At 35.8% G+C, this 27,547-nt stretch overlaps 1 protein-coding gene across 1 annotated transcript in view; it reads left to right on the top strand.

Moving 5' to 3' along the window:
* The window catches only part of LOC139967968 (uncharacterized), a 110,742-nt gene that overhangs the window by 46,431 nt on the left and 36,764 nt on the right, over nucleotides 1-27,547 (top strand). Inside the window, exons 6-8 of the mRNA XM_071972217.1 lie at nucleotides 7,682-7,761; nucleotides 11,515-11,595; nucleotides 12,558-12,677. Of these exons, the coding sequence (XP_071828318.1) occupies nucleotides 7,682-7,761; nucleotides 11,515-11,595; nucleotides 12,558-12,677 (281 nt within the window). The remainder of the gene's footprint in view (nucleotides 1-7,681; nucleotides 7,762-11,514; nucleotides 11,596-12,557; nucleotides 12,678-27,547) is intronic.

Genomic DNA, 27,547 nt, shown 5'->3' on the forward strand with positions numbered 1-27,547 from the left:
ATTAATGAAGTACAGAAATTTTTCCAACCACAGTATACGAAATTATTTAAATATAACCTGTTAATGTTAAAATGTGAATTTAATTCCCAAGAACATTGCTATTGGTGAGATTTTGGAGAACTTAAATATCAGATTTTTTTGCAAATAAGATGATTTCCCTGAGAGCATTGTTCTTGAATGTCTCACTCTCTTTCGTTACCTCAACGTAGTAGAATCACCGACACCAACCCTCACAATTTAAAAAGTTTCATGATACAGAGGAACTTGATAGGCTATTAACATATATAACTTATATTTTATGTGCTTTACTTGCTTAATTATGCAAAACATATGTACATACATTTATGATGCACACACTGTTTTGTGTACTTTATGTAAGGCATTTTTCCGGAACATCTTATTCCGCTTCGTTCCCTCCACGTCACAGAATCGTCAAAATCTACTCTCACGTTTTATAGGTTTCATGGTGCAGTTAGAACTGGGAAGACAAACATGTAATATGTGTGCAAACAATTATTGCATGGCAGGAACATTTTGCTAGGCTCTTTTAGGGTAGGGTAGTTGGGTCTAGCCATCTTTTACGCATCCTAAATTTGTTAAATGGCAGCAAAATTATAAGTTTGGTTAGTCATCTTTTTGATATTTATGACCTAGCTGTCTCAATTTTGCCCACTCTTGACCTCTCCTGTAGAACTGTACTCATCACCTTACCTTCCTGCAGTTTCCAAGCTAGATTTAATACCCTCCTGGCATCTTTTTGTCCCCATCTGATGGGCTATGACACACATATCTGTCTGTCTGTCTGTATTTGATGTGTGTATGTAGGGTATGTCTGATCGTCTGTATACAGTATTTAACCTGTCATCATTTTCCCAAGTTGATTTTGATATTTGCTCAGACCAGACAATGGAAGTAATACCCAAGAGTACTAGTTTCATAACTGGTAATTTGAAAATGATAGGGGTAATAAAGTGGTTGGAACTTGTAAGTAGTGGCTCAAAGTTCATAAAGGGCAAACTTGATGGTACAAGTACTTAAATTCTTTGAATTTCTGTTTCTGCCAGTTTTATTTCTACATTGAATCCTTGGATGAAGTTATATACAGTGACTGCTGTACATTAGAAAGCCTCATTTAATACTAACATTCCATAATAAACAGCAATACACTGACCATATTCCTTCCCTCCTATTTGGTACTATTGTGTCGTACAGTTTAATTATAATCACACTAGCATGACAAAATACTTTTTTGAATATTTTTTTTTGAGCAATTTACAAGGAACAAGGGAATTGCAAATTCAAACAGTATTAAACAAAGCCAGTGTTTGTCAACACACACACACAATCGTTGAATTCAAAATATTGATCAGGCACATGCAGGAATAAATGTATCAGGGGGGTTGGGACTGAATTAGGAAAGAAGCAATGTAGGCTACACAGTAATGAACACTTATAATTGGAATCAGTATAGCGAGGCACAAATGACTTGAGGCTCTTAATTAAGCAGCTCGCATTACCGAAACTTTTTTCGGGCAAAAAACTACGTCATCATGATTGTGTGATTATATTTACATCGGAGTAGCATTAAAAAACAAATTATGTAGACTGTTGAGATTGAGACCATGATGAGGCATTAAGAACATTGTCATTATTGTGTGAGTGCATCAACACTCGAGCACTCAGGTTCCAATCTGAAGTATAACCATGCCGGATCAGACCCTGTGATTTTCACCCAATGATAGAGTATGATAGGGGGAGGGGTTTAGTGTAAATGGCCTGCACTGAGCAGTGGATGTCGTCATCAATTTAGTCTTAAAGGAGCATTCCAAAGATTTAGCTTATATATAAATATATATATATATATTATATTTATATTTGTTAAATGTGAATATCTTCAAAGCAGGAATGGTTCTATTATTTCTATATACTGTAGAAACACTTTTAGTACTCAATTTTCTTTTCCATTTTTTTTTCTTCTTTTTTTGGACTAGAATTGTTTATATAATTCTGACAAGATTCATCCTTGATGCTTAACAAACTACGTTGCTAAGGTAATTAGTGTTAAAAAGCATTAAAAACAAAATCATCAATATCATCCTCCAAAAGTTGCTATACAAAGTGCCACTCATTGTCAATCCATTGTTGTGAAGCATTCACATACGTGTGAAAACCGCAAAAGAAAACACAACCTTTCTCTGTTTCCAGTGTTTTTTCTTCTCCCTTTTTTTTTTTTGGAACGAATGTTCGGTATATCAGAGAAAATTTAAAACCAATAGGAAAGCCATGCCATTGACCCACTGATGGAAAGTCACATGTCATGGTTCAGCTACAGTTCGGTCCAGTTGTAAGAAGAACAAAAAAACATAACCTCAAAGAGAAATGATATAGCTCTATACCGTTGGTCTCGATTACATACATTACATTTAGTGGAAAACTTGAAAAGGGATTATTCACCTGTCAGAGTAAGTTTTGACAATTTAATCACAACATATCAAGGCCTGATTGGCTACTATTGGAAATGAGTCTGTGGTAAATTGTTAATAAAAACATGGTTCATAAAAACATGGCATTCCTCCATGTTTGTCTAAGAAATTGAATGTTCATGGCTGTCAATATTGAAACTCATGACTGGTTGACTGCTTGGCACCATGTGAGGTCCTTTGGGAGTCAGATGTCCCTCCCATAATCATGGTGAAGCTGGTATTTGGGCCGATAGGAGACATTGTGGAGGCATGGGTCATGAACTTCTAGTCAAAGAAGAGAGGGTGTAGAAATAATTCAGTGGTATTATGGAGAGTAACTTAAAATTGATTTGATTGTATTTGTTAGCAGATCTGATGGAACTGTGATTTGTTTTGGGAGACAAGCTTGGATGATCAAACATGAAGAAAATATTCAATGTGATTGGTAACAGCTGTTGGAGTTGTGGACTATGAGTTCACTACTATACTGTATACAGTATGGTAGATGTAACACAGAATTGATTTATCTATTGTCTCTTTTAGAACACATGGGAGGAAGGGCGATGGGGAGGGGGATGAGGTGGTCAGCAGAATGGCCAGTTGTGGTAAGGGATAGCAGACTTGTGGGCCATGTTGACATAGCCTTTGTGTGTTTAGCAAACAGTTAGACCAGGGGTGGGCAATCATTTTGAATGAATGGGCCAGATATAAGGGGTGAAAAATTGACTTGGCCGCACCTAACCAACGACCTGCTGTTGATTTCAAACCTTTGATTTCGAGGACTTTCAAACAATAGGTGTACATGTGTACTTAATCTGTATTCACAGAAACATAATGTCAATACAGTACAGTTGATAATTAATGGGGATAATAGGCCTTCCAGACAGCATCATAAGTGCCGATAAATTCTAAGCAGCTAGCTCGTTTTTTGTGATGATGTAAAATAGATTGATTTTTGTCTTTTCCTTGAGACATCTCACGGGCCGCAAAAAAAATTTCACTGGTGGCCCGCAGGCCGTAGGTTGCCCACCCCTGAGTTAGACAGTATGACATATCTTGTGACATATCAGTGTGACTAATCCTTCTCATTCCTCTCTTATCTGTCTCCTATACATATTTATCCTTAATGAATTCCAAAGAAATGTCGGTAAGAACCGTTGTTTTGTTCAGACTAGTAGTCTTGTAAAAAACATGATCACCAATGGGCAATGTAGTGAGAAAACTCAAGAGCAAAATCCGTAGTGCAAATCGAGCAGTTGTTCTTGCGAATGGTTGATTCGAAAGGAAGAGAAAGTGGGTGGTGCCCAAAGAAGTGAGGGCTCAATCATGTCGTTTTAGGTAGGTTGAAAAAAGTGCTTATGTAGAGACGGAGACGGGTAAATTATCGTCGATCGTAAATCTGCAAACCAGTAGGATTTAGGTGGTCTGTTCAGATTAGACCATGGAAAGTATGACCCTATACAGTATAAAAAATTGAATTTAATATGGGTAATAAAGTGGTTGAAACCGTCAAATCATGGGTCAAAGGTCAAGAAGGGCACAAGTATCTAAATTCTTTGGGTTGCCAGCTTTGCTGAATTGGTTAGGTTGATCTGAAAGTGTATCGTCGGCTAAACTTGCACATATGTAGAAGGCTGTATGTTACACTATAGCTTTGGCATTTTGTGAGGTTGTCATTGTTACAGATGGCTGTACAGTAGCTGGTATTCAAGACGCAACCGTATAGATATAGAATATAGCATTAATTGTTATTTTTGGAATTTTAGAATGAATTATTAATGAAAAATAAGTAACAGATGGTAATACGTTTCCATCATAACAGAGTTTCTTCATTGCCCTACATACTGTACAGTAGTTTCATATGTGATTGGAATTTCATATCGAATAGTATAATATTTTTTTTCAAACTCAAGTAGACAAAGTTGGTGTAACATCTTACAGGCATTGTTCATTGCAGGTTATCTGTATTACATTCAAATATGCTAGAAGTCAAATAATGGTCACCCATGCTAACACTTTAACAATAATAACCATAATAATAAAAATAATGCTACTATAGGCCTATATACAGTATTTATATAGTGCTGTATATAAACGAATATATCAAAGCACTTCACATGGGACTAGAGTAAAATCAGAAGCAGTACAAATGAAAGATACGTACAGAGTAATAAATGGCATAAATTATGCCCACCACGTACACCTTAGAGGCAGCTACAGATACTCATTTGTGCCTTACTCTATCCATATATTTAATTCACAAGTGAGAAGATAAGTTTCTTATTTGTATAACTTGCTGTATATATATATGTTTGTATTTCTGTATGTGTGTTGCAATCTATTGATACTTATACTATTACTTTTCTTTTTTTCTTTTCTTCTTTCGTTTACGACCTGTGTAAGCCGAATTTCCGATTGTGGACAATAAATTCAAATTCAAATTCATAAAGTGGTCAAAGCAAAATCGGAAAATAAATCAATAAAAGAAAACAATCAATCAATCAATTCATGAAACTAATATCAAACGAGGTTAAGACAAATATATAGACAAGATCAGTCAATGCATATTTATTTCACTCATATCTCAATTTCTCCTATCGACAAATGCATATGTATTGCTATCTATATTTGTAATTTTTAACCTCGTAAACCTCCAGTGAACCCTTAGCACTTTGAGCATTTCCCTTCATCAATTTAACTAACATCCTTCAATCTTTGGGGATATATTTGGAAGGTCAAAAACTCCAGAAATGTACTTTTCAACAGTTTTGTCAATTTGTAGCATGGCTCCTCAATTGGAGGAGGCTCTACTAATGATTACGTTGCTGTCCATTGGTGTTATTTGTGCAGACTCACTATTTGATAGGTCATTCACCATTACTGTCTGTATGCTGTCATTAGTGCACAGGAAACATGGCGGGGGAAGTCACCTAGGAGTTGTTTTTAAATCGATGTCGTTCCCATATCAACAAATGCAAACTGATTTCCATGGCTATTAATAAAAACTTAAAAAGCGATGCAGATCGTTAGCCATTAACAAGAGAAGATAGCTGGGTCAAAAGTTGAAAGTAAGATGCAATCAAAAGCGGCCTGCTCTTTGGTTGTAGGGTGGTGTCACACTGCCAGGTTTATTACCCCTTCACAAATCAGGTGTATTCTTACTTTTATCTCTTCTATCAAACGTTGGAACAGAAAGAAGGAAAAACAACTGTGCAGATATTTGTGAGTGTTAGTGTTCAGCAATGCAGTGTTATGAACACAGGGAAAGGCATATTAAAGTACATGTGCAAAATGAGTCTGTTTGTGTTTCAAGTTTTATGTAATCAATGCTTTGGTGAGATTGTTTACTCAGCTGGATATTAAATTACTTCAATTTACCATCACATCAATGAGAGAAGGCTTTCTGATATGGGGAGATCATTTTTGATAATGGAGGAGACTATTTAATTAAGTCAATATCATTGATCTTTTGCTAATGGCTCCTTGGGAATATTATGGATTAAACCTTTGTTGCCATATACATTTATTGGTCTTTAGTTTTTCCACAGTCAACTTTTACCAAGAAAGATGAGCAGGTTAATAATTTTTATGTGAAAGTTAAATATACATTATAATATGGAATTCAGATGAAATGTTTAATTCCTAATTTGTAGTCATCTCCTAGTTTGTCTAATTACAAAGATGTTACATTTGTTATGAATATTTCTAAGGTTGATACAATATATCTCTTACTTACATGGAGAAGTTTCCAGTGATTAGTGGAATATATTACATAGCTTTGTCAGAACTCAGAATGATGTGAGATGTTATATAATACTATGTAATATATATATACAGAGATACAGCATTACATGCATACCTCAGTGCGGGGGCCTAAAGTATTACAATAAGCAACAATTGACCCCTTATAAAAAAAAAATTATGATATATTCCTCAAAATAGATCTTCAATTTATTGACTTTACTCTTTTCTCTTAGCTGTCTCCTTTACCTACGCACATCTATCTATCCTAGCCTATTAACTGGTAGCATTCTTGCACTGACCCCTCCCCCCCCCCCCCAATGACCCGTCTAAGGTCACCAACCTCCTGATTCCATCATTCAATGGCCTTAGACACTGTGGTTTCCAGTTGGATGTTCAATACCAGGTACATTAAACAGATTTGTGTGGTCCCTTGGTAATTCATCTGGCCTTAATTATGATCTCATAGGTCTTTGCCACCGAGACAAATAATAATAATGGTGGCTTAATTACTTCAAACCCAGAATAGAATTAGTCTTGAAATGAGTCTGACTGACTACATAAACAGCACAATAAATGTATCATGCACACACCATGGAATATGACTGTATGCATGTATGTTCTAAAAATATCAGTACCAAATTCAATAAATGATTTCTCATGTTTAAAATTCATCAAGGATTTTACTTTACCTACCTCAACCACTCCTACCCCCCCTCCCCCTCCATGAGACATTTTGCACTCCACATTTGGTACTCTACATATTGTACTCCACAAAATAGATGTATTCCACAAAAGTACCACTCCACAAATGTCAACAGAGAAATACTTCTACAACTTGGTTGCAATCTGTAGTTAGCTAAATTTACTCTGCTCCTAGCTTACCCATCTAAGGCAAATTGTTTAGAAAGATCATAGATGTGTAAGACTGATTAAGCAGTCATGCTTTTGAAGTGGTGGTTTCATTGATATCGTGGATCATGGATGACTGGTAATTGTGTATATTTATATATGTATGTATGACATATGTATGTACTTATATTGGAAAACAACTAGCAGTTTCAGGTTTCATTGTTAATGTCACTTTAACATTGAAATGGCCTGACTGGTTGCAACTGACCCAGATAAATTAACATATAATAATTTATTGATATACTTCACTCCTCTGCTTCTTGTCTCCATTCAATAATTACACTCCAATCTACCTGGCTTTCCCGCCCCCCCCCACCTCCCCCCTCCAACTACCCCACAAAAGGGTCAACAGCCTGTTTCCTCTTCCTTCCAAATCTACCATTTCTGATGGTTTACACAGTTCTATAATTCCAGTATGGTTTTCGTCCACTAGAATCAGTGTTGATGAAGTTTCTGAATCAACAACAGGTTTTTATTAATATATGCGGTCTCTTTCTTAAAATGTGGTGGTACTTTTAATTATGAATGTATTATTTGATAACATTTCTTTTCTATTTACTCTACAGTTTTGGCAGATGAGCATGTAGGCCTTATTCCTTGCAAACTGGGTGTCCTCATCTTGGCGCATGCAAACGCTGAAGCTGTGGTAAGTAGAATTAATTCAGGAAGAAAATGCATCATGCAGTGGGAAAAAAAATGAAATAAATAAATATTTATCTAAACAAAGAACAAACATGTAGGCTTTGCAATAACAGCTTAAAATGGAAATTAGACTGGTCTCCTTTTATTAAACATTCCGATTCAAGCGTAGCAGAATTTTTTACGCCTAATTGCTAGGGTTATGCACTACTGTAGCTTAGGTAGATAATTTGGTTCGTGAAATGAAGAACAGGAAGGTTTTCTTTCTTGAATGGAACATGCATATCAGTATCAAAGAGGTATAATGCAGTGAATCCAAAACTGGACTGAAACATTCAAAGGGTCAGCAGCATGTACTTCCAAAGTTTAGCATGGCAGAGGAAACAGGATATTAAAATGCTTTCAAAAGGCTTTCTGATCACTTCGCCCAACAACCATTTCGCCCAACCAGCCTTGTCATTTCGCCCAACCAGCCTGGTCATTTCGCCCAACCAGCATGGTCATTTCGCCCAACCAGCATGGTCATTTCGCCCAACCATTGTTTTACTCATATTCAGTCAGAATAATATCACTTTTTCTATTTCACTAGTTTGATTTGATTTATTTTGGGTTATATTACTTCGTGGTAGGTAAATAAAGTGATGTCCGTTCGATATCGATCAGAGTCTGAGCAGTTATTCCGGGTATAGTGGGAGGATTACACTACTTTAGGCGGTTACGCATACAATGAAAGTTATATTATTATACAAACAAAGGGGAATCGGTGTGGAATAATATCACCTTTTCTATTTCACTAGTTCAATTTGATTTATTTTGGGTTATTAATCAAGGGTATTGTTCACAGCAGTTAGGTGTTTATCTAGTTCTACATAGTGTTAATCTAATGTTATACAAACAAAGGGAAATCGGTCTCCTATCAAGCCTAACCCCTAAAACACTGATCCATCCTACCGACTAACAATTCCCGAACGTTTCCTTATTAAATTTAAAAAAATTTAAAATAGAAAACCCGTCCGTAATATTGAAGTATTATACTTAATCAATGTAACCACTGTATCAATGTAACCACGACTTCAACTTTCCTTAATATTCGGTTCGTATCCTGTAATGTTACAATTCCCGAACGTTTCCTTACTAAAGTTATACAAACTAAAGGACTTCAAGATACCTTTATATTCGGTTCGTATCCTGTAACGTTAACAATTTTTTTTTATGTGTGCACATCCAATTTTCTGACCAAATCAACTTTTCCCTTCGTTAGTTACCATTATTAAACCCAGAAAATATTTCAAATTCACAACTGCTTTTTAACTTGAAGGGTGTGGCTGATACATCAACATATAGGGTCTTCTATGTCTATACACATGTGAATGTCTCTTTCAGGTGCAATACCACCCCCCCCCCTTTTTAAGTGGATGTAAGTATACCTTACGTTTTTGATCCATAAGCAGCAGTTCTCTTTACTGAAAATGGCTTCCTACAGACCATGGAAATCATCTGGCATAAATTACTGCTATCTAATTGAGTTTTTCAAAATGAAATGTGGAAAAAACATTAAGAAATTGTTTGGTTGGCTGGTTGGTTGGTTACGTGATGGCTTTTTGCAAAGGAAAGTAACATCTATACCCTTAACATTACAGCTTTGTACCAGTTGGATGGTTATGTGATGGCTTGTCGCAAAGAATGTAAGGCACATGTCTTTAACATTATAACATTGTAGCAAAACCCTGTAAAGTTCTCTGAGCAATTCTGGATACCTCACATGAACAGTAGTCATGTTGGAATGATGGAGGGGAAACAAATACAGACATTTAATGAGGAGGGATGGGAGGGGGAGGGTCATGGTCTGTTGGGAGGGTCTGTTGGGAGGGTCTGTTGGGAGGGTCTGTTTGGTGGATCTGTTGGGAGGGTCTGTTGGAAGGGTCTGTTGGGAGGGTCTTTTAGAAGGGTCTGTTGGGAGGGTCTGTTGGTATGCATTCATTCTCTTAAATAAATTCTCAAGTTTTACAGTAACAGTAAAAATAGTACAAGGTGTCCTTAATCAGCAGAACTTTGCAAAGTTGATCAATCAAATTACTTTTGTTGATCTTTCGAATTGTGTATAACAATTAAATCCAAATCCCCCCCCCCCCCAAAAAAAAACCCAAATTTACATGACATTTGTCAGACTGATTGTAAACCTGATCAAATTTTGGGCTTCTTTTGGAACTTTGATTATCCCTTCCTACCATATGATTAATTCTGAACAGATGTAGAATCCATCCGTTTAATTTGCAACGATAGAGCTATGGAACTTTCCCCTATATGCTGAATCTTCCCTTCTACGTCGTTGATCATCTTTTTGCTGCTTAGATGGTACAATAGCCTATATTAATTTACTCTCGCTTGAAATGCGTAGTCACAGCGTTCGCATAAGACTTGTAGACTTGTCTTTTTTGTGACTAACAAACTTAATGTTTTTCAGGAGACGACCAAGATTTGACATAATTTGTTTTAACTTTGGCATTTCTTAACAAGAAAACTTACCGTTTAAGTTTATGTTTTTGAATTTGAGGAAAAGTGAATATATGCTGGATATAACGTAATTAGTCTCTCGGTTAGAGCATAATTTTGGAATGGTGTGTCGGCATTTTAAAAGGTGTGGTGACTAATGCATCTTAAATCGTCTTTGGTTACGGGGGGCCTTAAGCTAGGCTTTTTTGCCTGAAAGAAAATTTAATTTAGAGCTAACACGTACGTTAAGAAGACAAGGAAGAAAAATTCTTCACACATGGTTTGAGAAAAGGTAACAGCGTCCTCTGAGCTAAGTTGTTGCCGATTCAAAACTACTACCTCAGAACGATTGTACGAAATGAAAAAACAGAATATTGAATAAATATTAAATCAAGAAGGAAGAACCAAATAATATTATCAGGGAACCTCATGTAATCTTATATCTCATAAATCTCATCATCTCATAAATCTCATAAAATTATATGTAAATCACTAATCTAGAACTGTAATGGTGTATATCACCTTTTTGTACACAGTACCTTTTTAGTTTTTGGTAAGAAAATGATGAAACACAAACATGTCTTTGCAAAGTGAATATTAGTCTCTCGGGTGTGGGGGGGGGGGGTTGTTAGGGCCTAGTTGGACTAGTGAAACAAACCAACGAACAGTTGTTCAAACAAAATTACCATTTTTAATTAAACATTAAAAAATTGTATGTACAAAATGGCAGGTGTATTACGTGCTATAGAACTAATTGGCACAGCTTTAGAAGTGAACAATATGATTGCATCATTTTGCCATTGGTTTCTTGATGTGTGGTGAGTGAAGGGGTGGCAAATGGGTAGGGAGGGGGAGACAGGAGGGGTAAACATGTATTATCCTTCATGTTGCAGCCTAGTCTTGGTGTCACAACATAGTTTTCCATTCTTAATATACCATCACCTAGAACGTCAGTAGTGTGGATGTTTTACCTTTTAATTATACTGAAATCAAACATGATTTGAACTTTGCATGGACATTTTGATTGGTTGAATCGTAAAATTAACAAACAAACAACGTGTGTGTGACATATCTAACAAACTGCTTTAATAGAAAGTTTAAGTGCTCTTAAACATTAGTGGATCACTTTGGAGAAAAGATCACAAAAAATTTAGCCCCCCAAAAAATTATTGAAGAGGTGGAAAATATGTATCATTATGTCATTGATTATTAATTATTAATTAATCATTTTTTCTATCAGTCTTTCACTTTCTTTTGCTTTTTACAGGCACAGCTGCTGGAAGGTGTTTACAGAAAATATAATTTTTATGTAATTCATGTTGACTATCGAGCAGACAGTGTTCGAGATGTAAGTAAATATTAAAAATATGTATAGACATTTTAACAATCTGGTCTTTTCAGACTCTTGAGACAATTAAAGGGATGTTGCTCAATATTGGTTGATTTGATAAAGTTTCTGTGAATGTTACATAGATATTGATCGAAAGTCTTTAAAACAAACCATATTATATATATATTAATATTTCACAAATCTGATCTTTTTACTGTAAAATATATTATAATTAAACATGTTTCTATAAGAAATAAGGAGTAACACTTGTTTCTTTGCTTTGTTTGTCAAGGACATCTCTTAAAAAATGGGATGAATTTGCCTTTTGAAAGGGCAAAGAAATATTGGCAAAAGCAATATTTCCAATCAGTCATAGTCAAGAACGTCTTTTCCCATCATGCATTACTTTAATCGACTTGAACCTTCTAAATTTATTTATTCCTTTTTATGTAGGTTTTTCATCTGTTCATAAAATGTATGCTATTTCTTTCATTTATGATTTAACTTTGTGAAATAATGTTAAGAAAAAAGTTCCAAAAATAGGTAACTTTGACTAATTGTGATCACCCTTCCCTCGTCCCCCACCCCTTCCACTCCTCACCTTCCCAGGAGTCCCAAGTCTCATACAGTAGCAATTTACTCTTCACATACAATACAAAAAAATAATTAAGACAGTTGGTTCTACACAGTTGCATATTAGAGGACAGTTAACCACAATTTGATAGTTAGAGGGTGGATAAAGTATGGTATCATAGGGTTGAGGAAGAAGTGAATGGGAAGACGAGTAGATGGAGGAGGGGTAAGGGGGAGGAGGGGGGGAGGGAATTATCAAGGAACTGAAGGCTTCTCAAGCTTTCTTATATATAGCTGCTCACAATATACATAAATGTTTATTCATTCTACACAGTTTTCACATGTGCAGCCACTTTTTATCATACATATAAAAAGTTGACGTTTTATTTCTCTGATTCCTCCATCAGTACTTGGTCAAGAGGGCAGAGGAAATTAGTGGTGAAATAGATAACGTTCATGTGCTTCCAAAAAGTAGATCTTTCATCGCATCCTGGGGATCGTATGATATCGTCAGAGCTGAAACAGAGGTGAGTTGTTTCTACAAGTCAATCCGGCTATCAAGTCTGTAAAGTTCTTTCCCATCGGGTAAACAAGGCCAGAGACTGCCTGCCCTTTTGAACTTATGGAATAGTTTCTTTGCTGGTCACTAATTAGCTCTGAGTGCATTTTTCATTTCTTGAATTCTTTGAAAATTAGGTCACTTTTCTTAAAGGTCAAGTTTGTCACAGTCATTGTATCTGTTCCCTGGATCATCATATCTATAACATGAGTATCGTTGCTTTATATCCCTTTGTGATTGGGAGGTGTGGGAACCACCTTGTCCCATTGGTACCCCTCTCTGCCGTATCACATGACCCCTCTCTCTCTCCCATAGCACATGACCCCTCCCTGTAGCAGGAGGCAACATCTCAATATTTGTTTAAGTCTGCTCAAAAAGAATTACGATCTTGCAGCCTGTCGTAGTGAAATTGTTCATTACACAATTCCTCTACAGGAACAAACACTCCTTAGTCATCATAATGATCCCTGAAGGCAAATGGGCTTGTATGCAATGGAAGCGTACATACTGTGATAGATCTATAATGTACACGAACAAAATCAAATGATGTAACTCTTAACTAATATACTACAACAACATGACTGAAGCAGGAATTATCTCTGTAGACTAGTATATTCAGGCCTGGATGGCATGCAATGCACAATACTGTGAGTCATGACTCCCTTACATGCGTCTTTTAAGTGTTTGTCATATATTATACTCTTGTTTAAAAGGTTGTGTCCGTCGAATGCAAGCAGTTTCAAGGTTTTGCACCCCTAGCTAAAACGTTTGGTCAGAGATGCAGAATCTTGCATTTTAAGCAATACTGTCTTCCCCTCCCCGATCCCATGAAGAATAAGCCACCTTCTCCTGTCCTCCCTCAATTAGCTATTCTACGTACATGTTAGATCTTCTATCAGATTTGTCATGTGAACTAAATTGTAATTTTTTCAGGGAAAGACAACTTCTCTCCTCCCAATTGAATCCTAGGTTCCTTCTCAACCCATACTATACCATGCCCTCACTCAACCCCTTCCCAATCCCTCCTCCAACCCCCTCCCCCCCCCAACACAAGCCACAGTAAAGGAGGATTCAACTTTTAATTTTGAAAGCTGAAGTAATTTGAGAGCTAATTAATTTTATTAATTAATAATTAATATTAAAAGATGACAGACAGTCATCAGTGTGGCTTGTCTTTTGATGCCATTTTGATTTATTTTTTATGACAAAACCAATAACGAGAACTTACCGTGGGGAAATAAATTCAGTGAGGTATTGAAGGACTGCTCTAATTGTTATCGCTTTTGCCTACTTTTGCAGTCATAAAATATCTAATACATAAATACCAATGTTACTCTGGGAACAGCATCAAAATAAAAGAATTGAAAATTTTTAATTAATGGATTATCATAAACAAGTAGGACTTAACAGAAGGACATATATAAATGACCATCTTTGAAGCTGAATGGAAGTTTCAGACATTTTGCATATTTTAAAGCCAAAAATAACTAGCGAAAAAAACCTCCCATTGTAGGTCTAAGAAATCTATGCCACACTCTGAACTGTTTAGTTTGAATGATCTCTCCAACCTCCACCTATTCCTTCTCCTCATCTTCTTCTTGAGGCCATCCTCAAGTGGAATAGGGTCAGTCTTCATTTTCTGGGGGTCAGATGCAGTTCTTTAGTTTCACGTTGTTTCCGTTTTGAGCTGAACACCTGCTAAATTGGATTTCCAAATTTATTTCCGAAAATGGTTAAATTCAGCTCCTCGCCTAAGGAGCAGGTGGTAGAAAATATTCTTGGGGAAAGTTCAAGGCTTCCTCTTGAAAGCATTACAATGTTTTGATCAGTCCCTCACTGCAGTCAACGTTATAAATGTGCAATTGATGAGATAGACCTGTAAATGAAAATGAAAATTTGTTTTGATGCATGCTTCCATTCTCTCTAGCACTCAATCGGCTAGAAGACTGTAATGTCAACGAATCTGACCGCGAGTTTTATTTGATGGTTCAAGTCTTTATTGGTTATTCCATTCAGCTATTGTAGCTCCCGAAGACGTTTCGAACTACATTAACAAATGTTGTTCATCGACAGAATATTAACGAAAGAGATTTCAATAAAGACGAAAGTTTATCGCATATGTTCAAAATTTTATGTTTAAAAAGTCTTATAATAACCGTTGCAGGGAAATTTTGTACGATGTCTTTTCGAAGAGATCCGTCGACAGTTAAAGGAACTCAAATGTGCCTGGAAACAACATGACTGCTCATTTTATTTTTGTTACAAAATCAACACAAAATATAGCTTTAAATACTCCCTAAATCATGTACATCGGCCTAGCTAGAACAGGAATTCAGAGTTTAAATAATAAAATGTCAAATTTTTTTCCTGTAAAACTTAGACAATCGCGACAGCAGAGAAATTTGTCGAACAGGCTTCAATATCTACTATACTTGGTTTAATTCAGAGGTCCGTTGTTTATTGTGCATATAGCATTTATAACAACATGTTTTCATACCCATGATGCAACACTAGATCTCTTAATCAACAGATAGTTATTACCTATGATTGCTGAATGTGGATTCAGAATCAATCAATCAATTACTAAACTCATGATGGAGAATGTAATATAGTCAGGTTGCCTCTACTTCATTAGTCTTAATTTATAAAAAAATAGAAAATGGGTAGATATAATTGATTTGATTTCAAATCAAGGTTTGCTATATGAAAAATAATCTGGCACAATACACTTACAATTGTCTGTCAGTCCATCCCCCCCCAAACAAATTTATGATAAAAGAAATTTAGCCAATAGAAATTGAATTTCAGATGCTCTTTTAATTAGAAAATGTCTGCTTGTTTTTCTGGCGTAATCTCTGTTATCAATATGTACCGTATCAAGATAACAGTCAGGTAGGCTGGTGGAAGTCAGCATTAGGCTCACAACATTGATATTCCCATGGCAGGGTTTAATCATTGCACATAGTTGATATAAATTCTCCGCACCAAACAGAGCAAGCCACACCCGGATAGTATCAGCAAGAAAGGAAATGAAAGGAAAAGAAATTTGTTTGAAATTATATTGTTTGATTATATTTGATGATAGCATCTGGGTACCAGCAGAGTGAAAAAGCTCATTTTCTTTATGATGCACAAATCGTTTATCAGGCAGTAGTCAGTACCAAAACGTGCATCTCTGATGCGTTGTCAAAGGCCAAGTGGTATCTACGTGTAAGTTTCAGCATACTGTGTGTTTGTGATGCTTTGTTTGTGGATCAGTGTGATTGATTACAAGAAACATATTGTTTGTTGTAGAGGTCAAAGGTCATTTGAGGTCGCTAGAAGTCAAGCAGAAAAACGACGACATGGTCACTGCAATAGTAAGCTTGGATGAATTTCGTATGCATTATGTGGATCCATCCAAATTAATTCAATAACCTCGCTGTTCTTATGAATATCAAAGTCATTTGAGGTCACCAGAGCTTAAAGTCTAAAACCTTGTAAACTTAACAGAAGAATCCCAAAAGTAGCAGACCTTACAACTGGTACATTAAATCCACCATAGTGTTTGCAAGAACTGTAGTGTTTGTTGTGGAGGTCAAAGGTCATTTCAGGGTAAAAAGGGTCAACATTGCTCTCATACTTCTAAACACAATAGTTCCAAATGTAAAGCAGGGATGAAGACATGTGTTCAAAAGCCTTGTTGATCACCTGAAGTCAACAGTTGTCAAAACCTGAAAACCTTGTATCAAGTACTACTTTAAGATGTTTTTATATAACAGTTGGCAAGATTCACTATATAAGTCTTTTTGGCTTTCTGGTTATGAAGCTTTGCACTAATGTCCGGGTACATATATACACATGCAGTTTAGAAAGTGGGTCACATGTATCATATGTCAGGAAGCAATCAACAACCAGCACAAAGAGGAAAACAAAAAGCTATCCAAGAAGAAAGTCTCCCTGATTAATATCGTAGACCAGAAATGTCTATCAATTGTGACAAAAGTAACAAATGCTTTAATCTACAAATAAATTTTACCCCCCTCCCCCCCCAAGAAAAAAAAAAAATTCAGACTTGGAAAAATGATTTAACAACGAGATTTTCAAGAACCATTGTGGTGGAATGGTTTGGCCTCACTCCTGGAATATCCATTTTAATTCTAGCCACCCACATCCATGATTAAACCCACAGCTGATAGACTCATTCCAATTCAAAGTATTTTTGTAGGTCTCTGTTGGACACCTGTTCTCTTGGCGGTTGGAGGGGTAACATTAGGGGATTCTATAACCCACTCTGCTAAACAGCTCTCTTAAAGCAGTTTATTTAATTCTGGTGTCTATTGTCACAGTTATGTCATGGGTTTTTTTAGGTCACTGTTGGACACCTGTTCCATTGGCAGTTGGGAGGCATAACATTAGGGAGTCTATAAAACCCACTCTGCTAAACAGGTCTCTTAAAGTAGTTTATTTAATTCTGGTGTCTATTTGTCATGTTTTGTCTGTAGACTTGACATTTTCTCTTCAGAACTTGATGTCAGTAGATAGACCAATCTACAGCATCAATCCACAACATTTTTTAGGCCACAGCCTAACAAAACTTGATATTTTTGTCAGTGACCCATCGATCGTTACTCCCACCCCCTCCACCTTTCAATGGTGACATCTATTGAGACAATGTCACTGGAAGATGGTACTTTATTTGATGGCTGGCTCTGTTCCCTAGCTTCAAGCTTGTCCTGCGATCTGGGCTAGAAGAATTAACACTGTCCGCCTGAGATTAGCAGAGGGCCATCTTGTCCAACGTGTTACGATACCTTATACTTAAGAGAAGTTCATTTTTCTTGCGGTATCTGAAACGATCTTCATCATCAAAAATTCATTTAGGATCCAAACATAGATTGCAGACTGTCAATCAACAATCTACATGTTTCTTTCACCTGCAGTCCAATTGTCCCAAATTTGGCTACCACAAATAAGCGGAAGATAGTTTTGGGGTAGTGGGAGGAGCTATTAGGAACTCATGGTCTCCCAACTTAAAAGAATATTTACTTTTAGTCCCCAAAATTTCTGTAATGGCAAATCTGTCCTTCATCATGATACACACATTTGAATATTACTGTGACAATTTGCAGTAGCAATTTCCACCATTTAGTTTGAAGTTCATCAACCTTGTATGAATCCGCTAGCCTAATATGACAAAAGGGCAAAACCTTTTTTTTTCCTTGAAAGAAATATTTAAGTCAAGTTGCCTTTCAGTATTGTGATAATTAGTATGTGTGAAAAGTACACAATGTAACACATTACACTAGATAGCCCTGTTGCCATCAGCTACAGTGTTCAACCAAAAAATTGCTGTATGCAAAAACTGTATTTCATCTAAATGAAAACAAAAACCAGAAAATTGTCCATTTGGGTGTAAAAATCTCACATTATCCGGAGGATGATTGGATATGGAGATTTAATATTGAGTAAGTTTTTAAGTGTGCCTACAGTGTAGCTTCCTATTCCACACAGAATTACCTGTCAATATTACAGGACTTACTGGAGACTGACTGCCTTAGGTCAAAGGCTGCACACAGCATGCTCCATTCCCTGAGATACTGGCTGGTTACAAAAGATATCCCAGATATTTTCAACAGTCACAGCTGCCGATAAGTTTTAAGCTAGGTATCTGTCATCGAAATGATGATACCTTTAAAGGAGTAAGAAGTTTTAACTCTCATGAATAAAAAAAGGATATAAATATCAGTCAATTTGAAGAGTCTCAATTTTAACGGAATACAGAAGCTTACAAGGGTATCAAATGAATCTAAAAACCATGTGCAAACATGGCAATACATACGTATATATTAAAGAATTATGTATTCTAAGCAACTCACATAATTTGTCTTTCAAAGTAATGTTTGTTTACTTTAAAAGAAAAACATTATGTCTCTTGCATGCTTCCTGTTGAATATACAGGAATATTATTATTGTTTTTGAAGTTATATTTTCTTTGTATCTCAGTTTTGTTTATGTTTGTTTGTTTATGTTTTGTTATGTTTTGTTCTGAATACTTCTCTTCTGTAATACCAATGAGGATCTGACCCCTTCAGCAGAATTGTTTTGCACCTAAATGTGCGGTCGAAGCTGTGAAACAAAGAAGTATAAAAGACACCAACAACCAAGATGTTGAAGTCTATAAACCATTGTATTCCTTTAACTTGCACATTCCTAGTAGCTGAGTAAAAGATATTTATGAATACCTCATGATGTCATAATTGGCACCTATGAGGCAAAATGAAAACAATCAATATGTTTATGTTAATCCAATCAGTCATGACAAACCTCCAGTGGCAATACAGGATAAAAATGTGGTTTACCAAACCATTCAGTACCCCCCCCCCCCACACAGACACATACACACAACATCTTTCTCTTTGCTTCAAGGAGTAACCTTGTTATTTTGTGTGGTCTAGACTCTTTATGCTTGCAAGAACTCTTTTATCACTCTCTATATTTTTTGTTTTGTTTCCATTAACTGTAAAATGTGAATGTTGTATTTCTTTTACCAGTCAGGATTTTATGCTCTCAGCCTCAGGTTATGAGGTCATCAAAGTACTTCCATGTCTTCTTCTTCCAATTTAACCTGCACTCTTTATGAGGTTTATGCCAACACCAGACAAAATGTCATTCTGCTGTTAGATGCACAGGCTTAGAGGTAAAAAAGTGAGAATTAGTCCAGGCAGCATTGTCTATCAGTCAGTCTAAATATGAATTAAAAAATTATAATGTAGCGATTTTTTTTTTTTTACATTTTTTTGGAAATGTAAAGAGAGCAATTAATCCCACATAACTTTATAGAGCAGACGGTATAAAATGGTAAAGACCAAACTATCACATCTTGCAGTATTAGCAACATCACGAAAAGACAATAAAGATAAAAAAAAAGGCAGAAACATGACAAAAAGATAACTTTTGCAAACCTGAATTAATATCATGATATGTTGTAAATTATATATTGTCCTGCTTGAAAGTGAGAAATCAGATTTGGCTGCTACTGTATGCATAAATTTTATTTCTTTCCTGTTTTTCTTGTGTTCATATTCTCCTTTTCCGATATGTTGTTATTTGATATCCGTGGCCATTTCATCTGTTTCTCGTTGCTTAGGCAGCAAAAAGGACTGCGGTTTTCATATTAACTCATTTTAAGTATAAAATCCTACACTAAGTTGAAGTGCTCAAGTTATAAATTGAAAGCGGGCGGATTGAATGACCACTTATTCAGAACCGTCCATGAACCAGGAGGGTCAATCCATCTTGACTTGAACGGAGGCCGCTTGAAAACTGTCATCACAAATCCCCCCCAACCACTCCCCACCCCCCCAAGAAAAAGAAAACAGACAAAGTAATAAGCACTTGACATTGAATGAAAGAGGCAAAATTTACTTCAGTTTCAGTATTGATGATGTTTGACCTAGATACATTTAGACATTTGCACCATTCTATTCACTCTTCATAGGATTAATTAGAGATAGAAATGTTGGTGTTTTGAATGATAATATTCAAGATGACTTTGGTGTTAATTTAGGAGTGGAATTTTAAAGAATTTCTACTTCACAGTGTGTTAGTTTGGACTGATATATGAATACAGTTCTGTACATAAAATGTTGTTGATGGAGAATGTTGTGACTCATTCACTCCTAAGTTTGAAGAGCAAGCTGTGAAATTATATTGTCATGTTGAGTTTGAAATATTTTTAGAAAAGATGACAAAAATTTACCGAAGCTATTGAATTTAATAGATCCGTTGTCATAGCGCTGGACATCAAGCTTGCTAGCTATTTAAAGGATGACATTATAACCCTTAAATTAATTTTCACCCCCCCCCCATTAAAAACCAGCATTATCAGTCCAGATTGTATATTCATAACACTTTAAAAATATCCGAGAAATGTACCACCCTTACGTCAGTCCCTCAGATGCATAATAACAAAAGGTAATGGAATAACATAAAGACAAAATGACATGTTTATGTTTTGCAAACTTGTCAAGTACAAATCAGTTTTGGAATGTCATTCTAATCATGCTGTGTTGTTTTATATGAACTTAAAATGTATTGTTGAAGTTGTTAAGAGTTGATGAAACAATGGAGTGACATTAACATTCAGGCCTGAAGCCAAAGCCATCAAAACATTTAGCCTCAAAGGAGCATTCCAGATATTCAGCATATTTTATCGGTGAATAGGAGGAAAGGTAAACGAAATATTTTACCAGCACTGATAATTTTACTACTGCTTGGAATGAAACAGATCTAGACTAAATTTCTGCCTAAAATAATCCTTTTTTTTTCTTCTCCTGAGGAATGGGATCTCTCATATATAGCTGAATGGATTTAATTGCAGACCTAGAGTGAAATGCATCCATGGGCTCCTCTTTGTAGTAATATCAAAGCAAAAAGTGCCAGTGCTTTTATATTTTTTATGATATCCCTACACATTAATGACAAAGATCTCCACAAGTCTTACAGTTTTGCTTGATTTTTGAAAGTTTTGTTCAGATTTTACACAATCCCACGTATGCGGACAGAACGGTTTAGGCGATCATTTTTACGTAGAAGTATTAAAACTTTGAATTGTATGATACATAGATAACTTTTTTAACCTATTTCTGAGATGCTGTAGTCCATTTTATTATATTGTCATTTTATGATGAATATCAATAAATTTTACTTTACTTTTACTTACTTTACTTTAGATTGGCCAGTCCCCTTCTGTCATTCATACCAATTTTTAAGACTTACTCGGGAAATGCTACACAGCTGAGTAGCATTTCCATGCAGTACTTAACAGTCACAGCAGGTATAATACAGTATGTGTGCAAACATCAGTGGCAGAAATATGCTGCTTACACATCTTATGGCAACTTCCTGGTAATTTTAATCCTTCAACCTTCCTTTGTCAAATCACATCCCATACTATATATAATCTACTGTGAGGAAATATGATAGTTTAATATAATTTAATGTGGACACACTGGCCTTCCAGTGTTAGACCCATGCATGGATACAGTAAAACAACAGGTAGCCATGGAGATTAATCAATTTTTCACTGTTTTTGATTTCCTTGGTGATATAAGTTGCAGGTCTAACCTGAGGTGTCAACTTGATATTTAGAGTCTGTCTGTTCCAATGTTTGTAATGTAAATGATATTTTGTGCCTGCGTACTTTTTTTTGCCAGAAATTCACCAAATTTTTGTTGCTATAGTCTGTCTTTTTGACTTTTACATCGATTGGCAACTGTGGCTAAGGATACTTCAAAGCTACTAGGAGGGAAAGTATATTCATGATGTATTGATTTGAATTTTAAAAACATTGTTAACCTTAATTTTGAACATTTGATTGTACTAGTCCTCTGCCCTAGTAATAATGAATGGGATATAGTGTAATAATTATGTTATTTTCTCATCTATCAAATTAAAAGAAAATAGTAATTGTTAAACTGCTTTAGTCATGAACTTTTCCTTCAAAGAATTAACAACCTTTACACATATCTTGAGAGTGTTAAGTCAATCAAACCACGTCTGCTAATAGATTCCACCGACTTCCTTTACTCAACTCTCAATAGAAAACTTGAATAATTCAACAGAATCTACTCAGATTATCAAAAGGTTATGACCTTTTTCTTTGGCTGTTCCATCACCAAAAAAAACTTTATTTATTGAGTCAACATACATTCCATCCAAAATGCCCTATGAATGCTGGTATACTTGCAATCAAAACACGTGCTATGTTTTTTCATATGGTATACACATAATGTAACTCAAAATAAAACAAATTTGTTAATATAAATGTCAGAAAAGTTGTTGTAAGTGATATGCATACAAACATGTATACTTACATTATTGGGGGTTTGAAAATATTGTAAATTTCCAGATTATTTCAGGCACAGTGTAGAGGGCAAGGGTTGGGGACGGAGGGGGGGGTTTGGGGGGGGGGGCGAACAAAGAGGGGAACTAATTTCTACTGCTAGTTAAACTTTGAAGTTATCATGCAGATAGCTGTTTAGCTCAACAAAGAACTATAAGGACTGATTAGCATAGGTTTACATACTGTACAGTTTACTGCCGGTTACTCACAGGTTTTTAGTAGGATTTGCTTCGCTCCTAAATTTCTTAACTGTCTCCAGATGTCTTATGCATAGGCGTAGGAGGCGGGGGAGGAGCCCCCCCCCCAACCAAACATTTTTGTGAAAATTTGGGCAATATGATGAGAATTTTTCGGGCACCTACTGAAAAAAAAATTTTGGAATGTGTTTTTCAATGGTTAAACTGATATTATTATTATCATTATTATTGTAACAACTTCCCCAATAATTCTAACCGATGCATGCCTATATGATATGAACATGAACATGTCGAACGTGCGTGGAGCGTGCGGAAAATTTTGGTTATATTTTTCTGGCAAGTCGTTACAGCCCCCCCAAATCAAATAGGGCTCCTACGCCTATGGTCTTATATGTTTCGTTTGCTGTCAGTCTATATCTTAATGTAAAAAGATGGTTTGCAATATAGTGATGCCATTTAATACTGTAAAGATAGCATTGAGACAGAGCACTTGCATGCATTATTTAAAAAACTTCATGAGAGGCAGCGTAAGAGAGATGTTAGGCCGAACAATTCCCTGACTCAAGGGTAGATCTCAACGTATTTTCCATCATGGGGGTGGTCATGATTGTCTTATTTGTCACATCAATATAGTCAACATCGTGTTCTTGTATTGATCAATCATGTCTGCATTTTGCCACGTCTGAGAAACAGATGATGCAAAATCTATTTTCTATTTCAAGGTCCATCCCTTTGATTCATGTTTAATTCACTTCATGGAATTTTTTATCTGGTAGCTATATATATGAAGCTGAAGGCAGAAAAGATGGATGATAAAAAAAAATTAAAAAAGATTATAGTTGTGTAAAAACTTGCACCATTAATGTACCAAAGACATCATGTCAGAGTAAGATGCTGATGGGAGCTGCAGCATCCTGCATCCAGGCTGCATAGGATGCAATCTTTTGTGCTGTGTAGTTTCACACAATAGGCAATGGCTGGTCTTTTCAAGATCATCTCTTTTGTGTAACAATACTGATTCATGCAGCCTTGCTGCAAGAGATCTTGCAGCTGCTGCAGCCTTTTTGTTTTGACAGTATGCCTAACTGTACCATTTACTTGGGTTCTACTACTCAAACATTAAAGCTGTTCTTTATGTACCTGTAACATATGTACAAAATTGTATACTACTATACTAGACCATTGACTGATTTTCCTTCAGTGTTAATATTTAGGTCACTATTAGTCATGAAGAATGACGGGAGTATGGTTCCAAATTTGAAAGTTCAAAGTTTTCTAATTGCATGGCTTTCCATCCCTGATCCTCACTCTTGCAATAAAAATGTTAGTTAATAAATATTTATAAATATTTCTTCATCTGGTGGATAGGAATTAGGTGTAACGTTAAATTGAAGGTTCCTAGCAAAATGTCTGAATTGAGAGATATTTAAACTACAAATGCCTGATGACACCTGGTTAGATAACTTTTGTTAATTTGGTCTTAGTAAACCTCCAATGATCATCAATTTTGACAGATGTAAGTCATTAAAAACGATGAAAACATTCACAATTTGAGTCACAGTTTGGTAGTATCTAATTAGTTTTAGGACAAATATCCAGTTGGTAAACAAAGAGCACCATTATAGAAGGATAATTAGGTAGAAATGTAATTAATTGGTACCCAAACTTGAAACTTAATTACTTTGGGAAACAATTTGTAGAATAATATGATATAATCAGTACAAAATTTGCTAATTATGTTTTCTTAAATAATTATACACTTAAGAAGTATTAACATCCTTAGTTTACATACTGGTAAAGCTTTCAGAGAATAAGTGCATCCTACTAACAAAAAAAAAACCCATAAAAAACTCTCCTTTTCACTTACAGTAATCAGTTTGTGTTTTTTGTTTGTTTTATCTCAAATGGCTTTTGGTTTTTATAAGAATATATTTTTGTCTATTTCATCTAAGGGAGTTCTTCTCTCTTGAAGTCGTGTAAAAATTCCAAGGCCTTGGCCTATCATTGTCAGCATGTGTTAATTATCATTTGACTATATAGTGGTTGGAGATTAGCAATGAGAAAGATTTTTGAGTCATTGAGTCATAGTGAGGTCAAATAACAAGCACTGTCAGGTCATGTCACAGGAGACAACCAAATCATTCACAGTTCTTTTTTTTCTTCTTTTTTTTCGTTTATGAAAATTAGATTTAGACTTGGGAACACAAAGCAGGAGGTTAATTTTATTGTGAGAATGATGTTCCCCCCCCCCCCCCCCGACTTCCCTCATGTGACCTTGGGAGGTGACTCATCACAAAATGATTTCATAAGCTGTATTTATAAAAGGAGGATTAAAGGAGAAAGGGGTGTGATGTTTCGTTTATTAAGATCATAATGGTGCAAATGTACATATGTATGAGGCAGGAGTCTCTTGTTGAAAGTTGAGAAAGGATAAAATTAGGCATTAACCTCAAATGTCTGCATATCCATTCCCCTCCCCCCCCCCCAATAAAACTACACTATATGATATTTGTGACATACAGAATTTTCTGTTACGAGCTTGACTTACTATAGGAGCACTCAAATATTCTATTTTTACATGAATTCCCTAAAGCTAGATTTTGTGCTATAAATCCAAATTTGTGTTAATGGCTTGTTCAGGGGGACAAAGCTTTTCAATAGAAGACAGAATGTTAATGGGGGAGGAATGGGGGGGGGGATGGGTAAGGGAGGTAAAAGTGACTTGTTTTAATGAACATGAAGCTGTAATCCAACTCGAATGCAGCTCTCAGGTTGTGTAACTTCTCTCATGCCAACCTTGATTTCCTGTCTGAGGTTGGTAGGACCTATATGTATATGTCTGCCTAAGTTCTAATTTGAAATGATTAAAGCAAATGATTTCAATGTTAAAGGAGAAGGACAACTCTGCAGCCATATGGAACGATTCTGTCATGTGTAGCAACTACCATGCTCTTCTGGTTGTTGTAAAGCTTTAACAGAGACATTGCATCAGACATCCTCTTTTATTCAAATTAAATTTTAAAATTATAGTTTCAGAACCTAGTTATCTGGGTAGACTATTCCAATTTGGTTTAAAACCACAACAATCTTTCTCTTTGCTGGATTTTGTCTACCATTCCACAACCGTTGCTGTATTTTTGGGGGGTTTTTTATGTGTGTTTTTGTTGCAAAAATTGAAAGCCAATTCAGGTTATTATTAGACTAAATTGGCTATGGGTGGGTTTTTATTGGTCCCCCTAGGTTGTATACATGGTAGAAACAGTGAACCCTGACTGTAGTCATGTATGCCACAATATCTAAGACAGGAGAAGACCTCAGACAGTTAATGAGTCACCCTGGAGTTGGAAGTGGGTTTCGCATTTTGGTGAAAGGGGGAACCTATGGAGGGTGCACTGCATGTTGTTTTGTATCGTTTCCATATCAAACAGTCATGAAATTTCCATATAGGAAGACTAAGGTGGTGGAGAAGAAGGGGCTAGCATGGGGGGGGGGGGGGAAGGGGAAGATTGTATTTGCCTTAGCTTTTATCATAATTTACAAGTCCCAAACCTTAACTTCATCAGTAGGACCTTAAAGGTGCCATCTGGGGGGCGCAAATGCTTCCATTTAGTTTGTTGAGCCAAGTTTCCAGTTCAAGAAAGTTAATTTGTTAGACAGTCCATCTTTATTTTTTCCTAATGTACAACTTAGTTTAAAAAGTCCATAATCAGCACCACTATTTAAGTAGATTTGGCACATGTTCACTGATTTTGGGCGATTTTTACAAATCGTTCCAGAATATTAATTGAACTGTTATTGTTATAGATCAAGTGAAGATCGTTTCCTAGTCTTTCTCTTTGCGCTCATCTTGAATAGTAATCGGAAAGTAGTCGCCCGTAAATTTTGTACTTTCTATGTAAGCCTTAGCAAATCTCTCACACATACAAGCACAAACATATTTGCTTTGACTATCTTGAAAGATCAACATCAGCATAACCCTCAATTTGCACCTCCTCTTAAAACGTGATAAATGTCTTCAAAAGTACTTTCCAGAAAACCTGACTTACAATTCACTCTCCAAATGATGCTCAGATATCGATTAGAAAATAAAATACATTAAAAAAAATAGAAAATTGAAATTGCTTTCAGGGGCGATTATGAAGATTGCAAAGATTGAGTGACCATTGTTTGCATTTACCAAAAGTACTTTCCAGAAATCTGACTTACAATTCACCCTCCAAATGATGCTCAGATATCGATTAGAAAATAAAATACATAAGAAAATTGAAATTGCTTTCAGGGGCGATTATGAAGATTGCAAAGATTGAGTGACCATTGTTTGCATTTACCAGCATATTTGGGGGAAAATGTTAATGAAAGCCATTGTGAACACGAAGGCAGAACAAATTTGAGGATATCTAAAGAAGCTTGTATTTAAACTGGATGATATAGTAGGGAGAAAATACTTGTTCAGAATCAATGTAAAGTGTGATTACTGCTTTAATCCTATCAGAATTTCTTTTTGGCTCTTTTCTGTAAATCACCTACAAATTTGTCATCACTACAGTATGTTACAGTGTCTGCCATTGGCTGTTTCCAGGTTATGTGTAAATGTTCTGGGCACAGGCTAGACTGTTCCCCTTGGTATGGTTTATTTACTTCGCTCCTCGCTTACCTGTCTCCTCACAACCTTAGCACCTCATTCTACCGTGCCTATAAAGTCCTGGTAAAATAATAACACTGTGCGCCCTCTATGACCGAACCCCCCCTCGGTCA

The sequence above is a fragment of the Apostichopus japonicus genome, chromosome 5 (assembly GCF_037975245.1).
Source record: "Apostichopus japonicus isolate 1M-3 chromosome 5, ASM3797524v1, whole genome shotgun sequence".
Lineage (NCBI taxonomy): Eukaryota > Metazoa > Echinodermata > Holothuroidea > Aspidochirotida > Stichopodidae > Apostichopus > Apostichopus japonicus.